Source organism: Lotus japonicus, chromosome 3 (genome assembly GCF_012489685.1).
Source record: "Lotus japonicus ecotype B-129 chromosome 3, LjGifu_v1.2".
In the NCBI taxonomy this organism is placed as follows: Eukaryota; Viridiplantae; Streptophyta; class Magnoliopsida; order Fabales; family Fabaceae; genus Lotus; species Lotus japonicus.
Genome location: NC_080043.1, coordinates 49,170,383 through 49,197,613, shown reverse-complemented (window position 1 = coordinate 49,197,613; position 27,231 = coordinate 49,170,383). Strand labels below are relative to the sequence as shown.

Genomic DNA, 27,231 nt, shown 5'->3' with positions numbered 1-27,231 from the left:
GCTTGAATATTTTCTTGTATTGCAGCTCTTGGTTTCTCTCTCTTGTCTTTCTTCTTTTCTTTAGCCTTAAATAGTCCAAGGTGCAAAGGATATTTCTGTTCAGAGAATGTGACCGTTGGAGGGCATTTCTGGAACTTCCAGAACCTGCTGTGGCTTAACCTTGGTAGGTAGGCTTGTCAGAATAGTACACTGCTCTTGTACTACTTGATAGAGACATTTTCCTTTAACCATTGACTTTGTTCTGACGACGCTTCAAGTTGGAACTTGTGAAGCTTGGTGATTAGAGTCAGAGGGAAGCTTGGATCCTCTGACCTTCGTAACTTCTGCTTCTGGACCTCAGAGTAGAAAGTACTTGGTCTTCAGAGCCAGCTTACTCTTGGACTTCAGAGTTTTCACTTCTTAGCTTCTGGACCTTCCGAGCCTCTGGACCTTCAGAGCCTCTGGACCTTCAGAGCCTTTGGTCTTTAGATCTTCTGATCCTCAGAACTTCTGATCCTCAGATCTTCGGATCTTCAGATCTTCTGATGAATATATCTTCTGGTATCAGAATCAGAACCTGTTTGTCAAAACACTCAAGACAAACGTTAGAGTACCATAATTGTTCATCCACAAATAAATACTTGTTATCATCAAAACATAGAGTTGTACCACATGACCAAATCTTGATCTTACAATGGGATGGTCATTGTTGATGACTATAGCCGCTGGACATGGGTACAATTTTTATCCCGCAAGACTCCTTATGAATTGTGGAAGAAAGTAAAACCCAACATTTCTTACTTTCATCCTTTTGGTTGTGTTTGCTATGCTCTGAATACTAAGGATAAACTGCATAAGTTTGATTCTAAATCTTGTAAATGTCTATTACTTGGTTACTCTGAACGTTCCAAAGGCTTTAGAATTTACAATACTGATGCAAAAACTATTGAAGAATCTACTCATGTTAGATTTGATGATAAGCTTGACTCTGATAAGTCAAAGCTAGTTGAAAAGTTTGCAGATATGAGTATAAATGTTTATGATAAAGGCAAACACTACAAAAAATTCGGCTTTTAGCGGCGGTTAAAAAGACTTTTAGCGGCGGTTCTAGCCGCCGCTAAAAACACTTGAAATAACTTAGCGTCGGCTGGAAAAGCGACGTTAAACTTGGCAACGCAAAAAATTTTGCGGCGGTTAAAGTTCAACCGCCGCTAAATTTAGCGGCGGCTAAAATTATAATTTAGCGGCGGCTAAAATTATAATTTAGCGGCGGTTTAAGCCGCCCCTAAAGAAATAACTTTCTCTTCTGTTCCCAACACTTAGCGGCGGTTACAACCACCGCTAATGTGCAAACTAGAAAATTTTAAAAACTCTGTTGTTGTTTCAACCACTGCTTATATTGCATTTTTTCAGAAATGATAATTTAAAATCGATCGTTAATAACCACAGATAAGACTACCAAGTTCAAATCTATTTGTCACACAAGAATCATTTAAAATCAATCAGCAATCAAAATTATCATGCACAAGATAAAGGTAAAAACTTATATATGCAACAGAAAATCCTAAGGTCATACCAATATTGGCTAAGAGTCTACCATGATTGAACTACATAAAAGGCACAATAATTTAGCTCCATGGTATATTCATCCATTTGAACTGCATAAAAAGTATATTTATTGGCTGGTCTGGAGCACATTATGTTTAACAATCAACCATTGGGAGAATGAGAACTCAATTAAAACTTTAGAAAAGATAAGATTTCCATAAAGGAAGATAAATTTGTAAAACAAACCTCACAAATTTGTAGATGTTGTTTTCTCTTCTACTCATGCAGCTGATGAGACTCAGCTTTTAAGCAAAGGTACCATCCAAGTAACTCAAGGCATTACTTTCTCTAAACTCTTCCAAGTTCCAAGTCTACCTCCTGCAAATGAAGAAAAGTAGGTTAAGAAGCATATTTAAAGAACTTGAAAAACAAAGAAACCATTGATTGTAAAAATGAAATATACAAATAAATGGGAATTTGAACTAACCATAAATTTCTTTGACCATCAAAATAATATAATGCTGCCCTTGATGTGCTCAACACCCAGGATTTTGTTCCTAACTAGCCCAGGGTCCAGCTTTGGAGTTCAGACATTAATCAAGTATAGCAATTAGCAAGGAAACTCATACCTCTTGTTTTCAACCTTTCCTGCAGATTTTAATTGTTTAATGGCAGCAGGTGCAGATGCTGCATGAGAGAAGACTTATTTAAAGGATACCAATATTAAGGTATCCTTTAAATAAGGTTTATTTAAAGGATATGTGATATGTCACTTAGGACATGTGTATAAGCAAAAACTATTAGTTGTCAACATAAACACTTATCAAGTTTCCAAATAGATACCACTAGCTTCGCTTTTAATTCATATGTCTAAGGGTGCACTATAGCACATGGAAAAGAAAAACCAATAAGGAAGTAAGATTTTACCATTCTCTCCTGGCTTGAGACGACCACTAGGGAGTTTGCAAATTGTGTTTCCAATTTGTAAAATAAGTGCACGGAGATAATTGTGCTCTTGAACCTGCAAAATTAATGCATAAAGCTGAGACATGACAGTAAACCAAATCTTCAAAGAAATTAGATGGAAGTAATGCCATAGACAAGAATCTAAAACAACTGGTAAGAAACTACAATACAAGAACAATAAGAGAGATTAGCACAGAGGAATTTTCCAGAGTTACCTTGCTTTGTATGGTCTGAAAAATCAGAAATGTTCCCGTGACACTACAAGATAACTTGCAGGAAATTTCACAGCTCCATAATTAATGAAAATGATCGAGCATCGGCAAACAAAGCAGAACTATCAATTCATTCACTCAAAATCAAATCGGCGCGAAGGAAAAGAGATAAATTGGGATTTGACGACCATGTAATGGAGCCAGCCAGAGAATATTTCTCAAGTTCATGGAATCATCATGTCACATTGGTCCCTGAAAGAAGAGTGGCAGATTAAAAGAAAAACAAGCTTCTTAAAAGAGTATCAAGATAATAGACAACAAAAAGTTTATATATGTGTGTGTTTACAAGTAGTTGTTAAACTTAGCAACATAAAGATTATCTCCACTCTCCCCACGTCATGTTCTCTCCCTCACAAGCAAGTGTGCACAAAAACTAAGAAGCATCACAGAAGATTTACATAATATAACACTAAATTCTTCCAAACACAGGGCCTACAAAAAATTGGAAGAATAGCATAGATGACTGTAACCGGAACTATTCATAACATTTATAGAAGCAGATAGTAATTCACCTTTCTAACAAAAGCCCAAATTGTACGGGAATACCCTCATGGAATCTATCAAACAAGAAATCATTGGACTTTCATTTCTAACAAGCTGAAAAACTTTCACAAAGTAAAATATATCTATGATACAGGAAACAAATCTGCCTCTTGAACATGTAACAATCAGAGAAAGGTATCGCTATGAACATACAAGATACCAAGTCTTACAGTGTCCACTGCCAGAAACATGTAATCGTGGAACAAATCAAACTGGTTCAAGCTAACCTTGAATCCACCAGAGGGGCCACGATCAGCAATGAGTTCAAACAAAAACTTAAGAAACAGGTTCAACTCCTACAGAACAGTGATGTATCTAAAAACATAGTTTCATCATAATAACTGATTCAAAACAGAACAACAACTATTACACTAACTATATAGCTTATGAGTATAAGATTGTGTAATGTGTAGATTGTTCATCTAACAGAAACCTGAGAAATGAAGTGTCTGCCATATGGAGTTCTGGTGAGTTGACAGCGGTTTTTGTTTGATCCTTCAACATCAGGTACCTAAGCAATGACATCAACAACAAAGAGTGCAAGTTAGGTTACAATGGTGAATGGTGAGGAAGCAAAGAGAAGCGTGAGAGAGAGAGTAACTGGAATGGTGGTTGGGTCAAGAGCGCGTTGAATGGCAGCAGGATCACCACCGGAATCGACGGCGATGCGCGCCAGATCCAAAACGGGCTCTGGCGGAAACCAAATTAAGTTTTCCGCCGCGTCTCTAGCAGTTGGGCCGGTGAGATTAGTGCCGGCCGGGCCAAATTTCTGATGACGAGACTCCGGCGGTGAAAGAGGAACGAGGACCTTGAGGTGGCGTGCTACGACAAGGTTGACAGTTTGAGACTGAGAATTGGAACCTAACAGAGATAACAAGTCTGAGGGAGTGGCTTTGGGGATTGGATTGAAGGTAAGAGGAGCGTCGTCACGATTGGAGAAGAAGGGTATTGTCACTAGGGCAAATTGATGTGGGTTAAGCGGTTAGAGGGAAGATTGGGAAAAGGAGAGGGAGAGGGCGAGAGTCTACTAAGGGAAACACTAGGGATGGTGCGTGGTGGCTGCGCACAGTCAGTGACTGAAGGGTTTGGAGGTAGAAGAGCGAACAGGGATGAAGAGAGTGAGGTGAAGATTGAGGGGGTAAGAGGTTAGGGATTCTTCAGAAATGTGTTCACATAGGAAAGTGGAAGAAAGGGGGAAAACCGTGTTGTGTTATAGATATTTTGTAATTTTGAACCCTTAGGGGCGGTTGAAAGCGACGCTAACGATAAATCAACCGCCGCTAAGTGGAAACCCTGAATCCTAGTTTAAGACGATAGCGGCGGTTGAACGAGCCGCTGCTAAAAAACCGCCGCTAAATTCCGAATTTTTTATAGTGAAAGCTCCAGAGGAAGCTGAGCCAGAGGAAGACTCTCCAGAGGAAGTTGGTCCCTCTGATTCACAACCTCAGAGGAAGAGCAGAATTGTTGCCTCTCACCCTAAGGAGTTGATTCTGGGAAATAAAGATGAACCCGTCAGAACCAGATCAGCATTCAGACCCTCTGAAGAGACCCTACTTAGTCTTAAGGGATTGGTATCCTTAATTGAACCAAAATCAATCGATGAAGCTCACAAAGACTGGATTCTGGCAATGGAAGAATAATTGAATCAATTCTCCAAGAATGATGTTTCGAACCTTGTCAAGAAACCTCAAGGTGCTCACATCATTGGAACCAAATGGGTTTTCAGAAACAAGCTGAATGAAAAAGGAGATGTAGTCAGAAACAAAGCAAGGCTAGTTGCTCAAGGCTACAGTCAGCAAGAAGGAATAGATTATACTGAAACATTTGCTCCAATAGCAAGATTGGAAGCTATCAGGCTGCTGATCTCATTCTCAGTGAATCACAACATAATTCTTCATCAGATGGATGTTAAGAGTGCCTTCCTGAATGGATACATCTCAGAGAAAGTGTATGTGCACCAACCTCCTGGTTTTGAAGATGAGAAGAACCCTGACCATGTTTTCAAATTGAAGAAATCTCTCTATGGTCTGAAGCAAGCTCCCAGAGCATGGTATGAGAGACTTAGCTCATTCCTTCTGGAAAATGAGTTTGTAAGGGGTAAAGTAGATACAACTCTCTTTTGCAAAACTTACAAAGATGATATTATATTTGGATCTGCTAATCCATCTCTTTGCAAAGAATTTTCTGAGATGATGCCGGGTGAATTTGAAATGAGTATGATGGGAGAACTCAAGTACTTTCTGGGAATACAAGTTGATCAAAAACCAGAAGCTACTTACATTCATCAGAGGAAGTACACAAAGGAACTTCTGAAGAAGTTCAATATGACAGAATCAATAATTGCTAAGACTCCTATGCATCCTACATGCATTCTGGAAAAAGAAGATGTCAGTGGAAAATTATGTCAGAAGCTCTATCGTGGAATGATAGGTTCACTTCTATACTTAACTGCATCTAGGCCAGATATTCTGTTTAGTGTACATTTATGTGCTTGATTCCAATCAGATCCTAGAGAAACTCACTTAACTGTTGTTAAGAGAATTCTCAGATATCTGAAAGGTACCACTAACCTTGGCTTGATGTATAAGAAAACATCAGAGTATAAGCTTTCAGGTTATTGTGATGCTGATTATGCTGGAGATAGAACTGAAAGAAAAAGTACTTCTGGAAATTGTCAATTTCTGGGAAGTAACTTAGTCTCATGGGCAAGCAAGAGGCAATCTACTATTGCACTATACACTGCAGAGGCAGAATATATCTCAGCAGCTATTTGCAGCACTCAGATGCTCTGGATGAAACATCAGCTAGAGGATTATCAAATCTTTGAGATCAACATTCCAATTTATTGTGATAATACTGCTGCAATCTCACTCAGTAAGAATCCAATCTTACACTCAAGGGCAAAACACATTGAGGTAAAGTATCACTTTATTAGAGATTATATTCAGAAGGGCGCACTTCTTCTGAAGTTTATTGATACTGACCATCAATGGGCAGATATCTTTACAAAGCCCTTAGCAGAGGATAGATTTAAATTTATACTGAAAAATCTGAATATGGACTTTTGTCCAGTATGAAGATGGATCAGAACCTCGGACTATGATGCTGTATCATCAGAAGATGTCTAGTTTAGAAGGTAGCTTAGTCAGAAGCTGAGTACCCATTGGTGCTTACTCTGAGACAAGACAGTAAACGTGTGTCAGTTCATTCTGATGCGTTGTTCCTTATGCCTTTCGAATAATCTGTTGTAATGAGTGTAGTTGTGCTTATTCTCCACCGTGTGTTTTGTGTATTAACTGTTCATAATGATATCTTTAATTTTCAACCGTTGATTTTACTTTTGTTTTACAATCAACAACGGTTACTTTCTAAAAACCACTACACACACACGTTCTCCATCACTTGTGTTATTTTCTTCTCTCTCCTGTTTGCAAAAAACCCTTACCTTCCTCAATTCTCTCTATCTCTCATTCATCCCTCTTCTTCCCAAACCTCCAACCTTCAACAATGGTGAGATCTGAAAGAGCTGATTCCGGTGAAAGGTCTGATTCCGCCGATGGAAGAGTGTTTCCAAGAATGGTTGTGGGTCTTCCAACAGGGCAAGTAGGTTCTGTTCTGCGTCCCAGATCGACAGAGGGTGCTCAAGCACAAATCCAAGATGCTGAGGATGTTATTCCTTTGTCCCAAAGAAGTTGTGCAGTTACATGCGTCTTTCCTCCAGAAGAACTTCAAGTTCTTGCTGAATGGCGTTTCGACCTAGACAACATTGCTGCTAATGGGGTCGATCTTCGTCCTGAAGTACAGGCTCAAGGCTGGGAAGGATACTTCAATAGATTGCATGGTCCAGTCTATGATAAACTTGTGAAGGAATTCTGGAAGCATGCTCATTGCAACGAGTATCAGGTGGTGTCTTTTGTTCTGGGAAAAAGGATCATCATATCAGAGAAGTCTTTTGCAAGACTTCTGGGTGCAGATACAAGTCGTGGCTACAGATTTCAGATGCAAGAGTCCAAAGTCAAGACAAGTACCAAGGAGAAGGTCAACAGGGCCTTATACTCTACATGGAGACCGGGCAAAACTGATTGCAAGACTAAGGATCTTCATCCTGACCTGAGAATCTGGCACAAGATCCTCCTGAACTACATAAATCAAAGACCAAAAGGAAGCTCTCCATATTACATCAATTTCACTCAGAAGGTGATGCTTTTCTTCATCAAGGAGCACAACAAAGTCTGTCTGCTTTACTTTCTCCTCTCCTATCTGAAGGAGTGCATCAAGAAGTCAAGGACTACTGCTTCACCAAAGTCTGCCATCAAGTAAATACCTTTTGGCAGATTACTGTCGGACTTCTTCATTGAGAGCAAGTTGATATCTGCTCTGACCAAAGCTGGGTGCATAGAAGACCTAACAACAATTGTTGGAGATGTCTTCACTCCCACATCACTGAAGAGAATGGGCTTAGTGGAAACAAAAGTTGAGGTTAACCCTGCTACTTCAAAGTCAAGAGGAAAAGACTCCCTCTGAAGGACTACCCACTCTGGTCAAAGGCTGATGATCCAGAGGCTATCATGATCTATCTTTATGATCTGAAGCAACAAGGCTTTGTGATTGACGTGGATGAATTCTTCAGAAATCTTCCAGAGCCTCCGGATTTTGAGTCTCCCAGAAAGAAGAAGACCAAGAGAAAGCAAGTGGAACCCTCTGAGACACAGGATCCCTCTGATGGTGATGATGATGATGATGATGAACCTCCACCTCAGAAGAAAGCAAAGAAGGTCAGAATTGCAAAGCAAGTCATTCATCTGGAACCTGCAATCTCTACCAGAGTCACCAGATCTGCAGTCAGAGCTTCAAGTAAGTTTATTGCTCTTTCTGATGATGATGATTTAAATCTGATTGATGCAATTTCTGCTACTTCCAACCCCGAACCCTCACAAATTGATCAACCTACATCACACACTTCCCCACCTAGGGCTTCATTCTTTCAACCCTCCATTGAGGAAGAACCCCTCTGGAAAATGCTTCAAACCCCTAAGTCCACTACACCAACCTCACCCATTATTCTTCCATACAATCCACAAACCTCTGAACCAATGGTTTCTGAGACACAAGCTCAAGAGATACCAAACCCTGAAAAATCCAACTTTGAGCCTCAACCCTCTGATCACTCAAATCAGGAACCCTCTGATAGAGAAATTCTCTCTCCTGCTCCCTCTGTTTCCTTTCCAACAAATGTTCCATTTTCCTCTCCTTCAAATAAATCTGAAGCTTCTCGCCAATTCTTTCAACTTGCCAGAGAAAGAGTTTCAGAACTTCCTGAACATTTCTTAACTGTTCCTAGTCCAAACCGCTACTCTGGACCAAGGCCAGAACCTCAGGAAGCACCTGATTTTCCAATCCATGTTGTCCCTCTGTCTTCAGTAGCACCACCTCGTCCTCTTTCTCCTCCACCTCAAAATGAAAACTCTGTCTCTGACTAATCTCCAAATCCTGAGACTGAAGTTTCTCATCAAAACCCTGAGACCAATCACTCTGAACCCCAAACTGTGCAAATTGGTTCTCCTCATGGTGTTTCGAAGCTACAAGTTGCAATCATCCCTCTTCATCTGAAACCCATCTTTCTATTGTTCCCTATACCCAAGTCAGACCAAACACCCTACTTGATTGCATCAACTTTTTTAATCATGAAGCATCTTTAAGGGTTCGCAATGTGCAAGGTCGCACTGACCTTAGTGAGAAACCAGACTTAGTTGCTGAAGACTGGGATCGTCTTTACGCTTGGATGCTTGACCAAGCGGCAGTGATGCTGGGTTTCCTGACTACTGAAAGGGATCAAAGAGTTGAAGCTGCCAGTCAGCGTTTCAGAAGAAGAGCAGCTCTGAATGAACAACTGTTGAGAAATCAACTTCATGCTGCTATTGAAGAAGTTAGAAAGAAGAAAGAACAAGAGGAAAAAGCTGCAAGGATTGAAGTAGAACAACGTGAAGCTGCAAGGTTGCAAGCTTTGGAACAAGCAGCTAAATTACAAGCTGAAGTTGAGGCACTAAGAAATCTATCACTTGGAATCATTCCATTTACTGATGTTGCCTCCACATCTGCTAAAGTTCCTCACTCTGATCAAGCTGGTCCGTCTGCTCAACCTCAGTCAGATTCAAGACTTGATCTAATTGAACAAAGACTTGATTCTCATGAAGCTCTTCTTCAGAGTCTTAAAGAGATGTGCACAGAACTTCTGAAGAGGACATCCAAGCCTTAGTCTTTAGGAACTCTCTTTATTCTGCTTTTCTACTATGTTACTATGTTTTTCGCGTTTAACTCTGGTTCTTCTATTCAATTATCGTTTTTATATATGCTTGCATAATTCTTGTTTATCATTACTTAATTCTCACTCATCTACTACTTCTTATTCTTCTACAACTGTAGCTAAAAGACCTCCAATGGCGGAGCGACACGTGTCCACTTTTGCTGAATGTTGTTTTTTATTTTTTTTTTCTCTTTGCCAGCTGTAATACGACGTCGTTTCTCAGTTTAGGTTTATTTCTCTTTATCTCTCATGAATCTCTTTCTACCTGCTCCGCCGGAGCTGTCGTGTTTCTCCTCTCCCTTGCTACCAAATCCGCCGTACCATTCGTCACCTTCTGATTTCCTGATTTCTCTCCTTTGCGACTGTAGCAGCGTCACATATTCCCCGCGTTTCAGCTTCTTCACATGGCTTTTCCGGCGTTGGCTATCACGTCGCCCGTCAACTATTACACCGGTAAGCTTCATAACAATTCTTCATTGATCTCAAACCCAATGTTGTTGAGCACATCTTATATGTTTCTTCCTAATTTTTATCCTTTATTTGAATTTTCTATTGATTAAATGTGCTTTTTCTGGGATTTGGTACAACCATTCCCCATTGTTAGGTTGGGTTCATCAGTTTTTTATGCATCTGTCATTTCCCATTCTGATTTGAAGTTAGGATTAGGTTTTTAGATGTAGGGTTATAGGTGAAATGCTTTACACAACCTCTTCTCCTTTTAATTTTTCCTCAGATTCATTTGCTTATAAATGCTCACACAACCCTCACTCCAGCACCATTCACACAACCCCTTGCTGCAGAAATTGCATTAACTATGGGTCAATCTGATTATTTGGTTGGTGAGTGTACTGTCACTCATTAAAAATATGTTTAATTTGATTTTTATACATTTTATCTCTATATATGAAGATGTTTATTAGTCCATTTGATCATTCAATTTTGTTTTTTTGTATGAAGATGTGATTGCCTTGGTAGGTGTTTCTGAGGAGAAGCAGTATCTGAAGAGTTCCATAGTTACTAGGGTTATACAGATTGAACTAACAGATGACAGGTATTCATGGTCCACCTTCACCCATGTTTAAATCATGTTGTTAGACCCATAATTGAAGCTTTGCCTAATCTGGAACTATAAGTTTGTAGTAATCTTTAAAATATTATCCAAGTCTACTAAAATATGTGTATTTTCATTGATCTAATCATTAATGAGTTATTTCGTTGATTATATTTAAGAACGAATTTGACTACATTAATAAAAAAATTGTTTTTCTCATCCCATGATTACTTGTCTTGATTAGTTTTTAGTGCTCTTGATTAGTTTTTAAATAGTATGCATCAAAGGTAAATGTAGCTCAGGATTTCCCTAAATTGTATTTAGAATGTGTTATAATAAGGATCATGTACATATCAGTACAGACTGACATTCTCTGTTCTATATTTTTATGTTTTTTTTTGGATAGTTAGCAATTATCAGAAGCAAAACGGAAGCTATTATTTTAACTCGAACTAAGTGATAAGATAAAAGCATCATTTTGATGCATTCAGTGAAATTTCAATCTAATAGGATTAACCCCTTAACCTTTTAAAACAAGTATAAATCAATATATATTGCACCAAATGCTCTTCTGGTACCATCAGATTTGCTTTACTGCAATGCTGGATTTATATAGAATACAAAATGGGATTATATTTAACTGTAGTGCTGAATTTAGCTTTTCTCTTTGAGTAGTGAATTATAATGACTCAAAGCATGATAAATGATGAGAAGGAGAGCACCTTATCTAAACTCTACGAGAAGGAACCAATAGAAGATTTCATTTTTAATAAGATTTTAAAATTAGCATTCTAAAGATTTTATTATGTTTCTATTTCACGGTAACTAGCAGTTGCTAACTCATGTCTGTGTATTCAGTTATGATTCTTTCATATTATATTCATACCAATTCAACTTTGTTCTTTACATGCTCCTCCCAAGAAATTTAATTATTTTCTTTTTGAGCAAACTCTGCAGAACACAGAAAGTGGAAGGCAAACAAGGAAAGTGTAAGTAGAAATAGCACCACTCACAAAAAATGGTAGTTGATTTAACTGGTAGGTGATTCTACTTTTCTAAAATCTGTATGAGTTGATGTGAAGTATGCTTTTGAATTTAAAATTAATAATTCTTCAGCACATAGAGCCACTAGAGTGATTTGAATTTTGAAGTGTCTATAAATGATGCTAACATGCTGTGTTTGTTCATTGACAACTGTCACTTTCCTACAATTTTCTGGTTGCAATTGGTATGAACAAAATGGTTTATTCATTCCCTTTATTTCTATCTGGCTGTGTTTTGCATCAAAATTTCAAAGTACATGGGGTTTTATGCAGATTTATTTGGTTTTATATTTTTTATTGCTTCTTTCAGGTGTTTCAAATTGTCAAATTCCAATTTCCTATACTTCTCTCACTAAATCACTATGTTGTGAGCTGGTTCTCATTGGCTCTGTTAAGTACATTTTCTTTCCTCCCTACATTTTCTACCTCAAAATCAACTTCGCTGTCTGCTTTAATTACTTTTGGATTTGTTATGTCTCTATTTACTATTATTGCTAATGTCCACTTGAAGTATATTAGGTAATGCAACTATTAATATTTTTACTTTGAAGTAACTTTTTAACACTCCTAATTCAATATCTTTATTTGCAGCATTGGTTTCTATTATATGGCAAAGATCGCAGTAACACCTTCAATAGTTATGCACTCATGTAGAATTTGTTCTGTATAGGAAGAAATTTTCTTGGCCCAATGTAAGTGTATTCACTTTAACTGTGTCCCAAACCTAGAGAAGATAATTGGAGAATTGATCGGAATGATTAAATAAATGAAGAAAAGAAGAATTGTATTGAATTGTGGAGAACCAAAACAATCTTCTAAGAATTTCCCGTTCAACAAAGAATTTATCCTTTGACATGAACTTTCTAAATCCAACAGTGAATCCTTTGTACTATTTTCCCTTATTTACCTGATTAAGTCTCCGCTAATTAGCTACCTTAACTATTTTAACCTCTCTATTTTATCTTTATATCCTAAAAGACTTTGCTTGGGTATCAATATAACCATATATTGATAGTAGTAAATAGGAGTGTAATGGGTCTGGTAGAATTAAGGGGCTTTATAATTAACTGATTTGGAATGTGTGAACATTTTGTTCTATGAACTCTTTGTCAGCAAGCATCCATTGTTTTGACATAAAATAAATGCTTGGAATAGTTAATCCCATCATTTAATTATGAGGTGAAGTGTATGACTTAAGCATGTCTCTTAAATAGCCTCTACCCTCTTGACTTAAGCATGAAATAGTTAATCCTACAAGTTTGTAGAAAGTAACTTAGTGTCTGAGTAGATTTAGAGGGAACTGGCCTATGACAGCAGCTCAAACTCAATATAACCAAAAGGGTTTAGTCACCTTAGTTCCTAAGATGTATATATGTTGATGATGATGCAGGAAAAATTGAAACAACTTGGAACAATAGGTGAATCCTCCACTGTTTGCAAAGAGTAAGCAAAGCAAAATAATATCAATTGCATTCCCCTTTTCAATGGTTTGGTATATTACATACAAACAACAATTTTTATTTTAGTTACTTTTAATTATGCAAGTGATGGTTCATCCATTAAGCTATTTGAAGTGTCATTTCAAGTATTGAATCCATTGCAGTACCTCTCCTTCCATTGTAAGAGACCATCTTCATGTTCATGACAAAACTTTTCAGGATCCAATGTTCTGTGAATTTTCATATAATAAAGAAAGTATATAATATATTATTTTCCAAAAAGAGGATATGAATTGATGACATGTAAAGTGTTTGGTTTGCAGGGATCTAGCTTGACTAGCAAAATCTTATCAAAATGTCTACCTATATGGAAGGAGCAACCTGCATTTCACGTGTCACATGTGTATCTAGGTTTTCTATTTTCATTGACATTTTGATTTTTGATATAGCCAAATGGCATAGTGTAATTATTTTATTTTTCATTTGTATTGTAGATACTTTTCATTGCAATGGTAATCTTTGGGTGACAACGGAACAATATGTCTTTCAAGCTTCTGCCTCATTAGGCATGTATAATTTGCTTTATCTTCCTATGTTCATTTCCTTACATGTTTTTAATGAAACTTTTTTCTCCATGAAATGCAGATATACAAAATAGCTAGATATAAACCAGAGTCATCTGAAGCTACATAAGATATGCATTGTTATATACTTTATGTATGGATCAAATTTAGTATATTAGTCAGAACATGGATTGAAGAGATCCTTTGTGTGTCTGCAAGAATAAGAAAGCATTTTCCTCTATTGTTATATGTTGATAGCTTAAAGAGGTCAGGAGTGGTTACATGAAATTTACTGACAATGTAAAACTTTATAGTAATTGTTATGAAGATATATTGTGCAGTAATCGTGATAAATTAAATATGTTGTGGATATAATTTAATAGGGATCACCATTGGGCTTATGGGGATTGTGGTCTTTTGAATGGAGGGACTGAGTGGGTTCAATACAAGATATTTGGTGGTTGTTAAGGGATTGAAGCCTTACGACATTGAAGTCTAATTTTGATAAACACCCTCAACCACTAACACTTCTTTTTTCTTTCCATTGGCTGGATTTTTTTATTTGTTTTCATTTCAAATTCATTGGGGCTTTGAAACCAGTTATTTGATGTTCTTTCATTTTAATTTACACGCCTTCTTTTCTATTCTTGAAGTGGTAACATCTTCAACTTTGTTACCATATTGTGTATTTTCACTGATTTCTCCAATGTCTGGTCCTGCTTCAGCAAATTCGAAACTTTATACCCTGGAAGAGAAGCATGAAAGATCAGAGCAAGGGTTATCAGAAGGGGAGCTCCATAGTTGGCAGTTATGATCTTGAATTTGTTGTATTTGCTAAAGGATTGTCTGCCACTGACATCAATGATTATATAACTTTTATCACATAATTAGTCTGAGCAAATTGTTGAACATATTGATGCACGGGTAACAGGATAATTTTCCTGTGTTTGTATAAATATTTTCTTTTAGTTTCAAATATCACCCTTATATACTAATATGTTATTACATTTCAACCAATTTTTCATCTTTTACAGTTAAGATTGCGTCAAATTACAAGTCGACACGGGGTCAAACACAAATAACATTTGAAACTCATCTAATTCATATATATAAGAAAGCTAAAACATTTAAACATAAACATAAGATAATAACAATATATAAGTGGAATGTTAAAAAAAAAACGTGCTTGACTAATTAAAATTGTATGTTTTAGTAAATACATCAGACGTTCAAAAAAAAATACATCATTGTATTATTTTATATATATTAAATTATCAATAATTGTAGTTAACAGTGAAGTTCGTAAAAAATTATCCTTGCATTGCACGGACAAACGGGTATAATCCTAGTACACATTAATCAACAAACAAGCTTTTTTATTTATTAATAAGATAATTCATACAATGCATTGATACATTTAAAAGGGAGGATTTTTCCTCAATACTCTACATTGCCTATGCATCGCTGCTTTCTCAAGCTCCAGACAATGCTGCCTATGTTCTAAGAGGACTAAGCTTTGGCGCAGCTCCTGCCTCTCAGGACCCTCCGCCACAGTCTCCAGAGCCGCCTCTGTTGCTCTGATCTCCTCATAAAGCTCCAGCTCCTTCTGGAAAAATACTTGCATTTCCTCCACGAATCTGAGGAAGTCTCTGAGGATGTTGTCCATTTCTGGACTCAGGCTCATGCCTAATAGCCGGTTTGTCAGACTATAGACGCTCGGTTCCTCTGGATGGCGCACATTAATGAAGAGATCTTCATCAAAGGCCTTCTTCCTCAATTGCTCGATGCATGCTATGAAGGATGCCATTGCAATTTTAAGTTCAAGTGAAAACGATATGTGAAGACTGTTATGCTTTAACTGATATTTATAAGCTAAGTTCAGTCAACAGAAGTTAATGCTGAAGCAGTTTCTCGAGGATTGTTTATTGGTAACAGATGTTTACCTTTAACTCCTTGGCCGGTGGTAAACGTTCCACTCATTCATTTAATCTTCTGCATATGCATTAATTAAAAACGTTTTCTTTAATTTCTAATTCTTTTCTCCATCTTTTTACACTTAGACCTTTTCTAAGGGGGAGTACTTTGTACATCAAGCTAAGTTTTTCACACCCCGTGCTTTTTGCTTATGACAAAAGGGGGGAGTATACAACCAGTTTTTGATGTGTAAGCTGTGTTAGTGTGATTTCTTTTTCTTTTGGAGAATTTAAGAGTTCCACTTCCACTCTTTATGACCATAGATCTGTCCGTGGGCATTTGCAAGGAATACATTTTCACTTCCTCTGAAGTGATCATATGCTATATTGGTTAACTCTGATAATTTTACCTTGCTCCTGACTCTGAATATTTATGCGCTCTGATATTCACATATTATCTATGTCATAAATTTCACTCTGAACTCTTCTATTATTTAGCTCCGAATCTGGATATTACTAATGTCTTCATTAAGTCTTAGATTCAGGGGGAGCTAAGCTCAGAATCAAGCTGTGACTTGGATTCAGAATGAGCAAAATAAACCATTCACCTCAGGATAAGTTTACCTCTATTCTCTAAACTCTGAGTGAATTCAATTTATTGTTTAAGAATTGTTCATCAAAATACTTGGTTTTGTCATCATCAAAAAGGGGGAGATTGTAAGATCAAGTTTTGATCTAGTAATACAACTCTATGTTTTGATGATTACATTTTAACTATTATGTATGAACAATTATGGTACTCTAACGTTGTTTTCTGAGTGTTCTAATGACAAGCCATGACTCTGGTCTTATTTCACATAATTCAGAAGCACTTTGCTAAAATAGTAACCTCTGCAACGCTTTCGCACGTACTATGTTCAATCTGAACAGTAGATCAAGCTTCAGAAGATCTGAAGGTTATAAAGCTCTGATATAGATTCAGTTCACTAGAAGCTCTGAAGGATCAGACGCTCTGAAGGATCAGAAGCTCTGAAGGTCCATAAGCTCTGAAGGTCCAGAAGTTGAGTAGTGAAGATCTTGAAGTCCAAGAATAAGCTGGCTCTGAAGACCAAGTACTTCTCCTCTGAGTCCAGAAGCAGAAGATACGGTACAAAGGTCAGAGGATCCAAGCTTCCTTCTGACTCTGATCACCAAGCTTCACAAGTTCCAATATGAAGCATCACTCTGATCAGAAGTCAACAAGGATAAAGGTCATGTCACTATCCAAAGTACAAAAGCAATTGTACCATTCCTGACGACCTTACCTAACTTATTCAGCCACAGCAGAACCTGGAAAACCCAGATCTGCCCTCCAACGGTAGCATTCCATGCAAACTTCCAAACCTAATTCCTTGGAGTATATAAAGAGGCTAAAGATGAAAGATGTCGTTTGAAGAAACTTTGTAGAAGCTCACGCGAAAATCAAATATTCTCTCAAAGCATTCTTTCTTCACATTGTATTAATTGTGTTTACTATTAGCTTTCTAAGAAGCATTTCTTTGTAAACCCAAACCTTCAAACAATTGTTTGATTTTCCTTTAGGAGACCAAGGTTGGTCGGATCCTAGAGAAGAATAAGAGAGTGAATCTTAGTGATAGCTAAGTCAGTGTATTGTTAGTCACTTTGCAGGTAGCAACTGCAGTTGTAACAAACTCTGATTAGTGGATTGCCTTCATTCTAAGAAGGAAGAAATCACCTTAACGGGTGGACTGGATTAGCTTGAGGGATTTATCAAGTGAACCAGGATAAAATCATTTGTGTGCTTTCCTTAACTCTTATCTTAGCACTTTTGTCCTTGGTGGTTGAAGAGATTTATTTAAATCTCAAGTGGGTTGAGTTTTAGTTTTAAAACGCTATTCAAACCCCCCCCCCCCTTTCTATCGTTTTTCATACCTTCATCAACCCCTCTATCTCCACTGGGATAGTAAAACTCCCAGGATCCCTTCTCTTCTTAGGCATTTTTCTTTGCAAAATAGCACTACACTCCTCGATCATCATTATAGTTTCATCAACCTCACTCAACTTTCTTCTTTTACTTAGGATATCCTTCATGAACTTAGCATAGACAGACATTTGTTCCAAAGCATCGGAAAAAGGGATATCAATATGGAGTTTCTTAAAAACAACCATAAATTTTGAAAACTTTTTATCCAAATTCTTTCTAGCCAATGCTTTAGGAAATGGAACTTTGCCAAGTTCAGGAATAGGATCATTCATCACTCTAGTTTTAATTGGAACACTCACTTGCTCCTCAACTATTTCCCCACTTTTTTCTCCCTCTGCTTTCTTTTCTACCCCATTCAACACTCTACCACTTCTAGTAGTCATAGCAGAAGCACTTTCTTGTTCAGGATTGGGGATAGTATCGGAAGGAAATTTACCTTGAGGCCTTTCGGCTATTTGCTTGGCCAGCTGGCCAAGTTGGTTCTCCAAGTTCTTGATAGCCGCCTCTTGGTTCTTATAGTTGCTCTCCGAGCGGTTGATGTAGCTCTCCAATAGCTCCTCTATGTTTTTCTTGCAACCACCATTTTCACTGACTTGCTCTTGGACTTGTTGAGATAGTCCAAAGCTAAGACCTTAGAAACCTTGATTAGTCATTATACAAAAATTACTAACATGAGGCCCTCCACGAGCCACACACTCCACTTTGGCTACTGTAGCACCGACCAAATTGGTCGCCTTTATGCGATTTTGAATCTCCGCATTTGTTCGGATAGTTGCATGTTGGAGGCCAAGACCTTGTCATAAGCTTCAACTTCAATCATACTCCTTCGGGTTTGGCGATCATTTTCAGAGTTCATGGCTCTCGCTGCCATCTTTTCTATTAAGTCATACCCCGCTTGTGGGGGAAGAGCATCGAACTCCCCACTTGAAGCCGCATCTAGGCCAAACCTCCAAGAGTATTATTGTACACCATCATAAAATGTTGCAAACAATTCAGCTTGGGTGAGATTGTGTTGAGGGAATTTCCTCAAGAGCTTCTTTAAGCGCTCCCAAGCTTCATAAATATTCTCTTCAGCGGTTTGCACAAAAGTCATGATGTCTTTTTTCAACTTCCTCAAAATGGCTCTTGGGAAGAACTTTGTTGTGAACTTTTCTGCCAAGTCCTCTCAAGTATTGATACTCCCTTGAGGTTGTGAATTCAGTCATTCCTCAGCTACATCCTTTAGGGAAAATGGAAACAGGCTCAACCGAATTGCATCCGCCGGAAACATCGTTCACCCGATAAGTGTTGCAATTCCGGATGAACCTCTCCATATGTGCGTGAGGATCTTCCAGTGCACCTCCACTATATTGGCTTTGGCTCACCAAGTTGATGAATGTCGGTCTCAACTCAAAGTTTCCCACTCTCTCGGGAAAAAAAATGCTCCCGGGATAATCATAAGAGCATCTGCAACAAAGAAACTTAGAGTATCTTTGTGACATGTCATTTGAAATAAAGTTTCTTAACTGTTGCAGAAAATGAAGTTTCTCCACGTGGCAAGCAACTTTGCTCCAAAGTTTCTTTGTAGAGAAACTTTGCTCAAAGTTTCTCTTCCAAATTTAATGATTAAAAATAAATAAAAAACAAATAAAAACAAATAAATAGGTAACTGGACTTACAAGAAAGTAGTGGGGTATATTGTAGGGTCCATTTAAGAAACTTTTTAGAGTTGCTGGGTAGGAGTAAAAAGTGAGTAGAGTTGATTAAAGTGGTTTAAATGACGTGGCATTACCAAAATTTAAATTAGAAACTCTAATGAATTTCTTGGATAATGATGGTCTAACTCATGGTAGCTGAAGTGAGTTCCCGAAGAGACCGGTTGGCATTCTAAACTTCTTGTTCACATAACCGGAGGGTGATCCCCTCTTGGATTCTTGCCTCAATATGGGCTTGCATCTCCTCCTCCGTCATTCGGCCATCCATGACGGTATCTCCCGTGAGACTTACCTGAAAGTGTGACACTAACACAGAGAAAGATTAGTAGCACCAATTATAGACAAAGTTCAAAACAAAAATAAAACCACAAACTAAAAACTTAACCAAAAACCACAAACAATCCCCGACAACAGCGCCAAAAACTTGTTGGTCAATCGGCAAGTGCACAGATATCTCCGGGTTTTAATATCGAATCCACAGGGATTGTGAGAGTAGTGGGTTTAAGCGCAAAGTTTGTAGTTGCAAAAGCAATAAAAGATTTAATTGTTTGGTTTGGTTGTTGTGACAAATTGTCAAGAAAGTAGTAGTTAAAATGATGAAAATATCAATTGATAAAAGTGTCTTGGGTTATCGATCATCTAATCCACTCTAGCCAACCTATCCTATGCAAATGAGACCTTGATTCATTCCTTGTTGTTCTAGCCTAGTTAACTACTTGTTGATGCCTCATACAAGCAATTCCCTCAAACTGAAAGTTAGGCTCAATTCCTTGTGTACCTAATCATGCATTTGAGGCTCTAAGTTCTTTATGTTCATGCCAACAAAACCCAACCCTTCCTCTATTCCTAGTAGCAAGCATAGAAGGATATTCATGTCCCCAAACTACAACAATCTTCCGATATGATTATAGTCTAGTCTATAGCAAGATGTACTGTAACACCCCGATTTCGGTGGCATCACTTTAGTAACCAAAAAGAAAGTTAAAAGCGGAAAAACGTGAATATTTTTTTTTCGATCGGTAATTGTTTTAAATAAGTAAAAGCTTGCCGAACTAATGAAACATCGACAGAATATAAACATGACTAATGTACAGATATATTTACAAACCCCACTGCTAGCAGCAAACCACGTCACGAGTAACCTCCAGTGACGGGTAACCGACAGAAAGTAGTGCACGTAGGCAAATAGGTACAAACCGGAACAAAGTGTCAAGTGTGCAAGATACAGTCCTCCATAAAAGATAGGTCAGCCAAAATACCTCCTAATCTGACCAACTCACTGTGATCCTCGTAAAGAGAACCACAAGAAAAGCTAAAGGTCGGAAACCTACCCTGCCCAAAACGAGAAACTGTAGACCAGAGCCAAGACGCTACTCCTACTCTAATCCCTACAAAAGGAGTACTATACACCACCCCCAACTACGCACCACCGTGGTCGTCGTCTGAAACCGGATCCACGACGATCAGGTCGATGACTGCATCGGTCCTCACAGTGGGAACTACGGGCACTGTACCCGATCTCAGGGCAGCAGCAGCCGCGACTGTGGGTGAGCTAGACTCAGATGAAGCCCCTCCTACAGGCAACTCTTCTGAAGGGTCCTCCTCGTCCTCAGCTGATGGTGGCGGTACCTCAACTCCAGGGCCATAGTGCATGCCTGGTGGTAGGTTAAAGCTAACCGTGTGGCGTCTCAAGACTCCTTGCGTCAGGTTCCCCAATCGGTCCACGTGGTCCTCCATTATTCGCCCCGTGTAGATGGCTCGGTGAGTGGCGGGGTCGACCACCCACACACCCGGGGTGTCGGTATCCAGTAACTCAAACCTGGTCCCCCCCGAAGGGACGACCATCTCGAACCATTCGGCCATGGACATCTGACAAAAAGGGCATACATAGCCCCCCCATACACAGGTAGCACGCGCAAGGGTCAACTCAAGGAATTACATAATAATACATCCAATAGGCACAACTTAAATAATAGCCACATAGGCTCAATTATGAATAATAACATTTTAAATTGTATATCCTGTCAAATGAATAAATAACAGTTGCAAGCATTTAACATGTCTTAGACAACGATAACAAATAGCAAACACATCCAGCAACTAAATCAGCATGAATGGTGCATGAAATGCAAATGCTAAGGAACAAGATGCATTCCGGAGGGATGGGCACCAACGAGTCAGTCCTAACACCAGCCACGGTGGGACCATTTCCGCTCGCGTGTCTCTTATACCAAACAAAGTGTAGTCAGATCAGCAGTAAACCCTCAGGCCTGCCATTTCCGTCTGCTACCAAGAATCACCGCAGTGTTCTTACATGGAAATCCGGGTCTTATGACCATTTTTGGAATCCAACGAGGTCCGGCAATCCCACCGTGTATTAACCCCAATGAGTGCGTGAATGCAAGTGGTTAGCCAAACAACGTCTCCGACCTCACTCGTCACGTCGTCACGTGTTCTAGCTAACTAATTGTCTCTAAAAAGAATACCCTAAGGTAAATGTCGATTCTGCGACAAAAGACAATTAATTACAAAAGTAACTCATGATGATTTCTCGAATCATCCGACTCATCTCCATCCAATGGTCAAAAACTGCTCAGCGAGCAAAAGTACCAATGTACTAGGAAACTACCCGTTTCCGGCTTATCCTCAAGATAGCCCAACAACAAATCAGCTCATCGAGCGAAAGAGCATCAAGGTACTCAAAGCTTATCAATTCTTGACTTATCCTTTAGATAGTCGAACAACAAAACTGCTTCTCGAGCAAAGAGTATCAACATACTCGGAAACTCATCAAGTTTCCCCAAACTCGGACTCGGCGACCCTTCTCATTTTCCAAAAGCTAGTATTCATGTCTTAAGCTCTTAATTGAATTTGTAATCATTAAATAAAGGTTTAGAGGTTGTTTAATGTCTTATGAATTTTCCCTTGTGAAATAACTCCCATTTAGTTTTATCTCAAGTCCTATAAATTTCAAAAGATCCCATAATCCCAAATTATTCCCAGAGAAGGTCTCGATCCATCAAAAACAATATCAAGGGTCCGAACCTCGGTCCGTCCCGTCAGACTTCCAAAAAAAAATCACGATAAATCCGGCATAATCGCCCGTTATCCTCACTCTGTCGATTAACAGATATATGTGTACTTGCATAATCAAGACAGTACAATCCAACAGTCATGACACATATATCAACACATTGGAGAATAACCATGTATCACATAGCATATAGGGCAGATATCACACATCCTAGATTAACCAGGTAGCACATAGCACATAGGGCAGATATCACACATCCTAGATTAACCAGGTAGCATTTAGCATGTGAATCAACCTCAATACAATCAAGCAATAAAAGATTATCAATTGTCAGCCGTAGCCTCAGAAAACATTTTTCCCAGTCAAACACAATCAAGTGCATAAACAGTAAATCAAGTCGAATTCGTCGACACCTAAATCATTATCTAGTATTCAGTGAGTAGCCCTCACCTGTAGGTTCTCCAGGGTGTTTCTCAAGGTTTCCTTCACAATCCTCCTCTTGAACTTCACAAAGTTCTTCAAATGAGCCTTAAGACAAATTCACACAAATCAATCACAATGAGTTAGAAACTCATGAAACAATACGTAATAGGGTTACACGTAACATTACTAACTCCAAAGTACGACAAACTACGCGTTAAGACAAGTTTTCGAAAAAACGAAATTCCCCCCCCCCCCCTTGATGGAGCTCTCGGCCACTCTCCATAAATAGGAGGGCCGATTTTTCTTCGATCAAACTTGGTTCCTAGGTTAACATTAGGCGTAACTAAGACGGTTCTAAGCTCAGAAAAATTTTCGGATCAAAAACTGTCGCAGGGGTATTTTGGTCATTATTTTCAGCTCATAATTTCAAAACTGGATTTTCAAAAAACAAATTGGATGGGGACGTCAACAACGACGTTTATGACGACTAATCCTACTAGCACGAAGCTAAGTCGTGAATTTTTAACGTAAAGAACGGAACTTTGCCCAGAAATGGGTTTTTCCATCAGAAATTGATCCCGGCGGCATTTCGGCGACTTTCAGCAAAATGTAATCCACTAAACACGCTCAGGAGCATGCAGGGAATAAACTTAGACACTGAAATCAGCTTATTTGGACAGTTTTACAAAAAGCTCAAAACTTTGAGCACAGAAAGACATAGAGAAAAGCGATAGAAACGACGATCAGAAGAGAGATATGGTAATCCTACCTCAAGGTCTTCGATTTGCAACGATCTGTGCAGCAAACGGGCAAGAAATGAAGAAAATCAGAATCCTCTCTCTCTCTCTTGGGGCTCGCGGGTTTGGGGAAGAAGGTGGGGTGGTTTTTGAAAATTTTTCATTTTCCCGCTATTTATAGGTTTCGGGAAATTTGGAAAAATGAAAATTTCGCGATTCCGATTTCTCCTGCGTAATCCTCGGAGAATTCTAAGATAGGTTCTGGCGACAGAATTCCAAAACTCAAAGCAGGTTTCTTGGAAATTAATCAAATGATCAAAAGTCGGTGTAAACCGGTTTTACCCGAAAACTACTTTTTGCAGTTGATGTCGGATGAGAAAACTTTGTTCTGAAGAAAGATTAGAAATATCGAGAGAAATAGATGAACGCGGGTGGAATCTTCGTTTGAAGCTCGGAATAGAAAAGGTCGTCATCGTCCGTTGGTTTTAGGGTTTCTGAGCTATCAGGGATTCGATTTCGGCAAACCTCCGAGTATCGGAATTTGACGTTCTTACATTCTAGGGTTTCGTAACGAAACGCTGGTTATGGCAAGGAAAAAGAGAAAGTCTTATATTCCTCTAGAAGATTTTTGGAAAAATTTCCTATAGTGTTCCAAAGGTGGAAGTTAGTTGGAAATTATATTCCTATAGTGTTCCAAAGGTGGAACATAGTTTTGTTTCCTAAGGTTCTTGTCCTAGGTTTTAAATGCGAATATTAGTCGTGCTACAACTCTTATCGACTTTGATACAATCTTTAGCCTTTCTTGAACTTTCTCCTTCACAAATTCATTCCATCCATTTACCCCTTGTTCAGGTTTTCCCTTCACGTTACATCAAATTAATCGTGAAAAGAAATTTTATTCTGTTCATTCCAAACTTAAAAGCTTGGGTCTCACATGTACATTCAAGCTAAGCATACAAATGGAATTGAAATTCAAGGTAAAATGAAGAACAAAGGCACAGAGATAGGAATTATCACTAGAATTTCATAGAATCACTTAAACCCAAAGAAAAAAGTAAACTAGCCACTCATGGCTAGATAATCCATGCAAGAAATGTAAAGAAGACTTGGAAAATACAAGGTGGAAGCTTCCCACAAGCCCCAAAAGCACTTCCTAAGCTTCAATACTTCGTAAAATTATAAGAGAGAATCAAAAGTCCTGAACAAAATGGTGAAAAGTCGTATTTATATGCAAATTGGGCGAACAGGGGCGCTCAAGCGCTGCCCTGGGGCGCTCAAGCGCCCAAGTGGCAGAAGCAAACTTCCGGCTACTGGAAGGCTGGCGGCGCTTGAGCGTCAGACTCACGTTCTGATGGTCTTTTTGGCTTCTTGTAACCCCCCCCCCCTTTTGAATGTTTCCATCAATTCTTCATGTTTTTTGGCCTTCCCTCTTCATGAGTTACAAGCTAAAATACTTAAGGACCAAGACAAGGAAAAATATCAAGAAATTCAAAGGGTTTTAAAGCACAATAGTCCTCAAAATTCCATGGAAAACACATGCAAGTCCTAAACTTTATAAAAATGCAACAAAGACCCTTATAAAACTACATAATTACCAAAACTAAACAAAAACTCAAATAAAGATAAAAATGCATGAGAATGCATGAAACACTACATGAGACAAAGAGAAAAGACTCAAAACTCACAAATAAATGACCCTAAAAACACTACTAAAATAGGGTCATCACTAAGCAGTTTTTGACCATCGAAATTGGATGAGTCAGATGACTCAAGAAGTCATCAAGGGTGATTGTGTATTTAGATATGGAGTTTTATGTTGCCCCACAGTGCCAAAAAATGCCCCCACGACCCACATGACCATACCTTTCTATACTTCCAACTTTTTACCCCATGGCTCATACGATTTACTTTTGATTCATTGTTTTGTTTTATTCTAAAGCTTTTGATCCATTGTTTTGTTTCATTTCCCCCTGTGTACAATATCTATGGAATTATAACTTTATTAGTATTTTTTACCCGTGTGTGATACATGAGGGATATTTTACAGATTAAAAGAACAATTTTTTTAGATATTTGAAATCATAAATTTGTAAGTTTTTTTGTATTGAATGTTTGTTTTATTTTTTTTAAGTTGCTATTTGTTTTTATTTTTTCTCTTTATTTTCCTAAATGGTCAATTGATGGTTATTTTTTATGTATTAAATAGTTTATTACATGAAGTTGAAGTAACATGTATATGTTAAAGATAGATACTGAAAAAAACTCATTGATCAAACCCTACGACTTAGTGTGTTGATTATGATACTAGAGATTAGTATCGCGTCTATCGGCTATAGGAAAAGTTTGTTTAAGAAAAAAAAATTTATTTACCCCACGATCCAAAAGTTCTGGATCCGTCACTGGGTATGACATCAGTTGGATTCACATACACCATTAGTTTTGGCTACATGTGCAATGAGCGTGAACTTGAAGTTACATGAGCACTTCAAAAACTGAGGGGGTTGATACTTAGGGAGGAGGATGTGCCTAAAGTCATGGTTACTGACAAAGGTACTGCTTTGATGAATGCAATTGCAGCCACATTCCCTACAACTACTCACTTGTTATGCCAATTCCATATTGCTAAGTGTGTGAAGGCAAAGTGCAAGCTTACTATCCAACCGAAGGAGACGTGGGAAGATGTCGGGGACGCATGGAGTAAAGTCATGTATTCTGAATCAGCGGAGGAGTTCAATGCGAGTATGAACTTCTTGCGTTCACTAACTGGGGAGCACTCTGAGTTCATGCAATACATCAAGGAAACTTGGTTGTCGTTAAGCATAAGTTTGTGAAGTATGCTATTGACCATTATATGCACATGGGTAACACAACTACAAACATGTATATTCTTATACACTGCATTTCATTGTATGCTATTCATTAAGTATGTATTAATGTTATTCTTTTGCAGAGGGTTGAAGGTGCACACGCAAAACTCAAAGCGTGCATGAAAGATATTAAAAGTGACTTGTGTGTGGCTTGGACAGCTATACATAGGTGCACACTTCTCCAACATACAAGGATTAATGCTGCTTTTCAGGAAAGTATATTCATCAGGGAGCAGACATTCAAGGAGAAGTTGTACGACAACCTACGTGGTGTAGTCTGAAGATATACACTCATGTTGATCGCAAAGGAGAAAGCACATGTTGGAAAATGCGTTTGTACTATCTGGAGGATACAAGACCTCCCTTGTTCATGTCAGCTTGGTATGATGGCGTCTATTCCATTGACGGTAGTGGGCCAACATTGGAGGAGGCATACATCAATAGCTGCACCTGATGAATCCCAACCTATTTTGGGATTGAGCATTGCGACAGAGTTGGAGGTCATTGCGAAGATGTTTGAAGAAGCTAATATTCCCAGGAGACAAGCTATCAAAGAGAGGCTTCGGGAGATTGCATACCCAGATCAGAATTCTTTGCGTCCTCCTCCAAACAAGTTGCTTACAAGGGGTCAACCTGGTGAAGCTAAGGGTTCAACCAGACGGAATCCTTCATCTTGGGAGCATGTTGATAATCTAGTTCAATCACTACAAGCTAGCAACTCAACCCTTCCATACACTAAGGTTCCTAAGACCCTCTCAACAAGATGGAAGAGCATAACCCCGAAACAATCTACACCAAAGAAGAAAGACAAGATGATGGAAAGCAATTCACCCGAGCTCGGGCTCCCCCAACCGCCACTGAAACCCAAAGT

General features: G+C 38.5%; 2 protein-coding genes, 1 long non-coding RNA gene and 1 other non-coding gene across 21 annotated transcripts; 3 read left to right on the top strand and 1 right to left on the bottom strand.

Moving 5' to 3' along the window:
* Positions 1-1,898: 1,898 nt before the first annotated feature.
* On the bottom strand, positions 1,899-7,663 carry LOC130744262 (uncharacterized). The gene is made up of 8 exons (XM_057596453.1): positions 7,633-7,663; positions 7,419-7,447; positions 3,910-4,155; positions 3,742-3,819; positions 3,479-3,604; positions 2,455-2,548; positions 2,157-2,214; positions 1,899-1,905 (listed from the first exon to the last, which is right to left on the bottom strand). Exons 1-8 carry the CDS (start codon positions 7,661-7,663, stop codon positions 1,899-1,901), a joined length of 669 nt encoding a protein of 222 aa, XP_057452436.1.
* Positions 4,340-13,717, top strand: LOC130743177 (uncharacterized). Of its 18 annotated transcripts, XR_009021384.1 has the most exons (9): positions 4,340-10,065; positions 10,346-10,451; positions 10,570-10,663; positions 11,621-12,101; positions 12,298-12,398; positions 13,097-13,149; positions 13,252-13,325; positions 13,469-13,556; positions 13,640-13,717. XR_009021384.1 is itself a non-coding variant. In XM_057595313.1 (7 exons), exons 1-6 carry the CDS (start codon positions 9,862-9,864, stop codon positions 12,374-12,376), a joined length of 600 nt encoding a protein of 199 aa, XP_057451296.1. In that variant the 5' UTR covers positions 5,859-9,861; the 3' UTR covers positions 12,377-12,398; positions 13,469-13,709. The 18 variants fall into 18 exon arrangements, 2 of the variants coding, with proteins under 2 accessions (XP_057451296.1, XP_057451295.1); XR_009021383.1 differs by lacking the exon at positions 13,252-13,325 and having other exon boundaries at positions 13,097-13,124; XR_009021381.1 differs by lacking the exon at positions 13,252-13,325.
* A 77-nt stretch (positions 13,718-13,794) lies between these two features.
* LOC130743179 (uncharacterized) lies at positions 13,795-14,684 on the top strand. Its single transcript, XR_009021391.1, has 2 exons — positions 13,795-13,862; positions 14,434-14,684. It is a non-coding gene; the product is annotated as an uncharacterized LOC130743179 (long non-coding RNA).
* A 3,925-nt stretch (positions 14,685-18,609) lies between these two features.
* LOC130709597 (small nucleolar RNA R71) lies at positions 18,610-18,716 on the top strand. Its single transcript, XR_009010075.1, has one exon. It is a non-coding gene; the product is annotated as a small nucleolar RNA R71 (small nucleolar RNA).
* The last annotated feature ends 8,515 nt before the right edge of the window (positions 18,717-27,231 follow it).

Coding starts and splice junctions, on each gene's coding strand:
- LOC130744262 (XM_057596453.1), bottom strand. CDS start 7,663: ATGAAGAAGTCCGACAGTAATCTGCCAAAAG. Junction 7,448..7,632: donor CGACAGTAATCTGCCAAAAG/GTATTTACTTGA, acceptor TGATTTATGTAG/TTCAGGAGGATCTTGTGCCA. Junction 2,549..3,478: donor TGTTTCTGGCAGTGGACACT/GTAAGACTTGGT, acceptor TTAATTTTGCAG/GTTCAAGAGCACAATTATCT.
- LOC130743177 (XM_057595312.1), top strand. CDS start 9,862: ATGAATCTCTTTCTACCTGCTCCGCCGGAGCTGTCGTGTTTCTCCTCT. Junction 10,066..10,345: donor GCCCGTCAACTATTACACCG/GTAAGCTTCATA, acceptor ATTTTTCCTCAG/ATTCATTTGCTTATAAATGC. Junction 10,664..11,620: donor ATTGAACTAACAGATGACAG/GTATTCATGGTC, acceptor CAAACTCTGCAG/AACACAGAAAGTGGAAGGCA.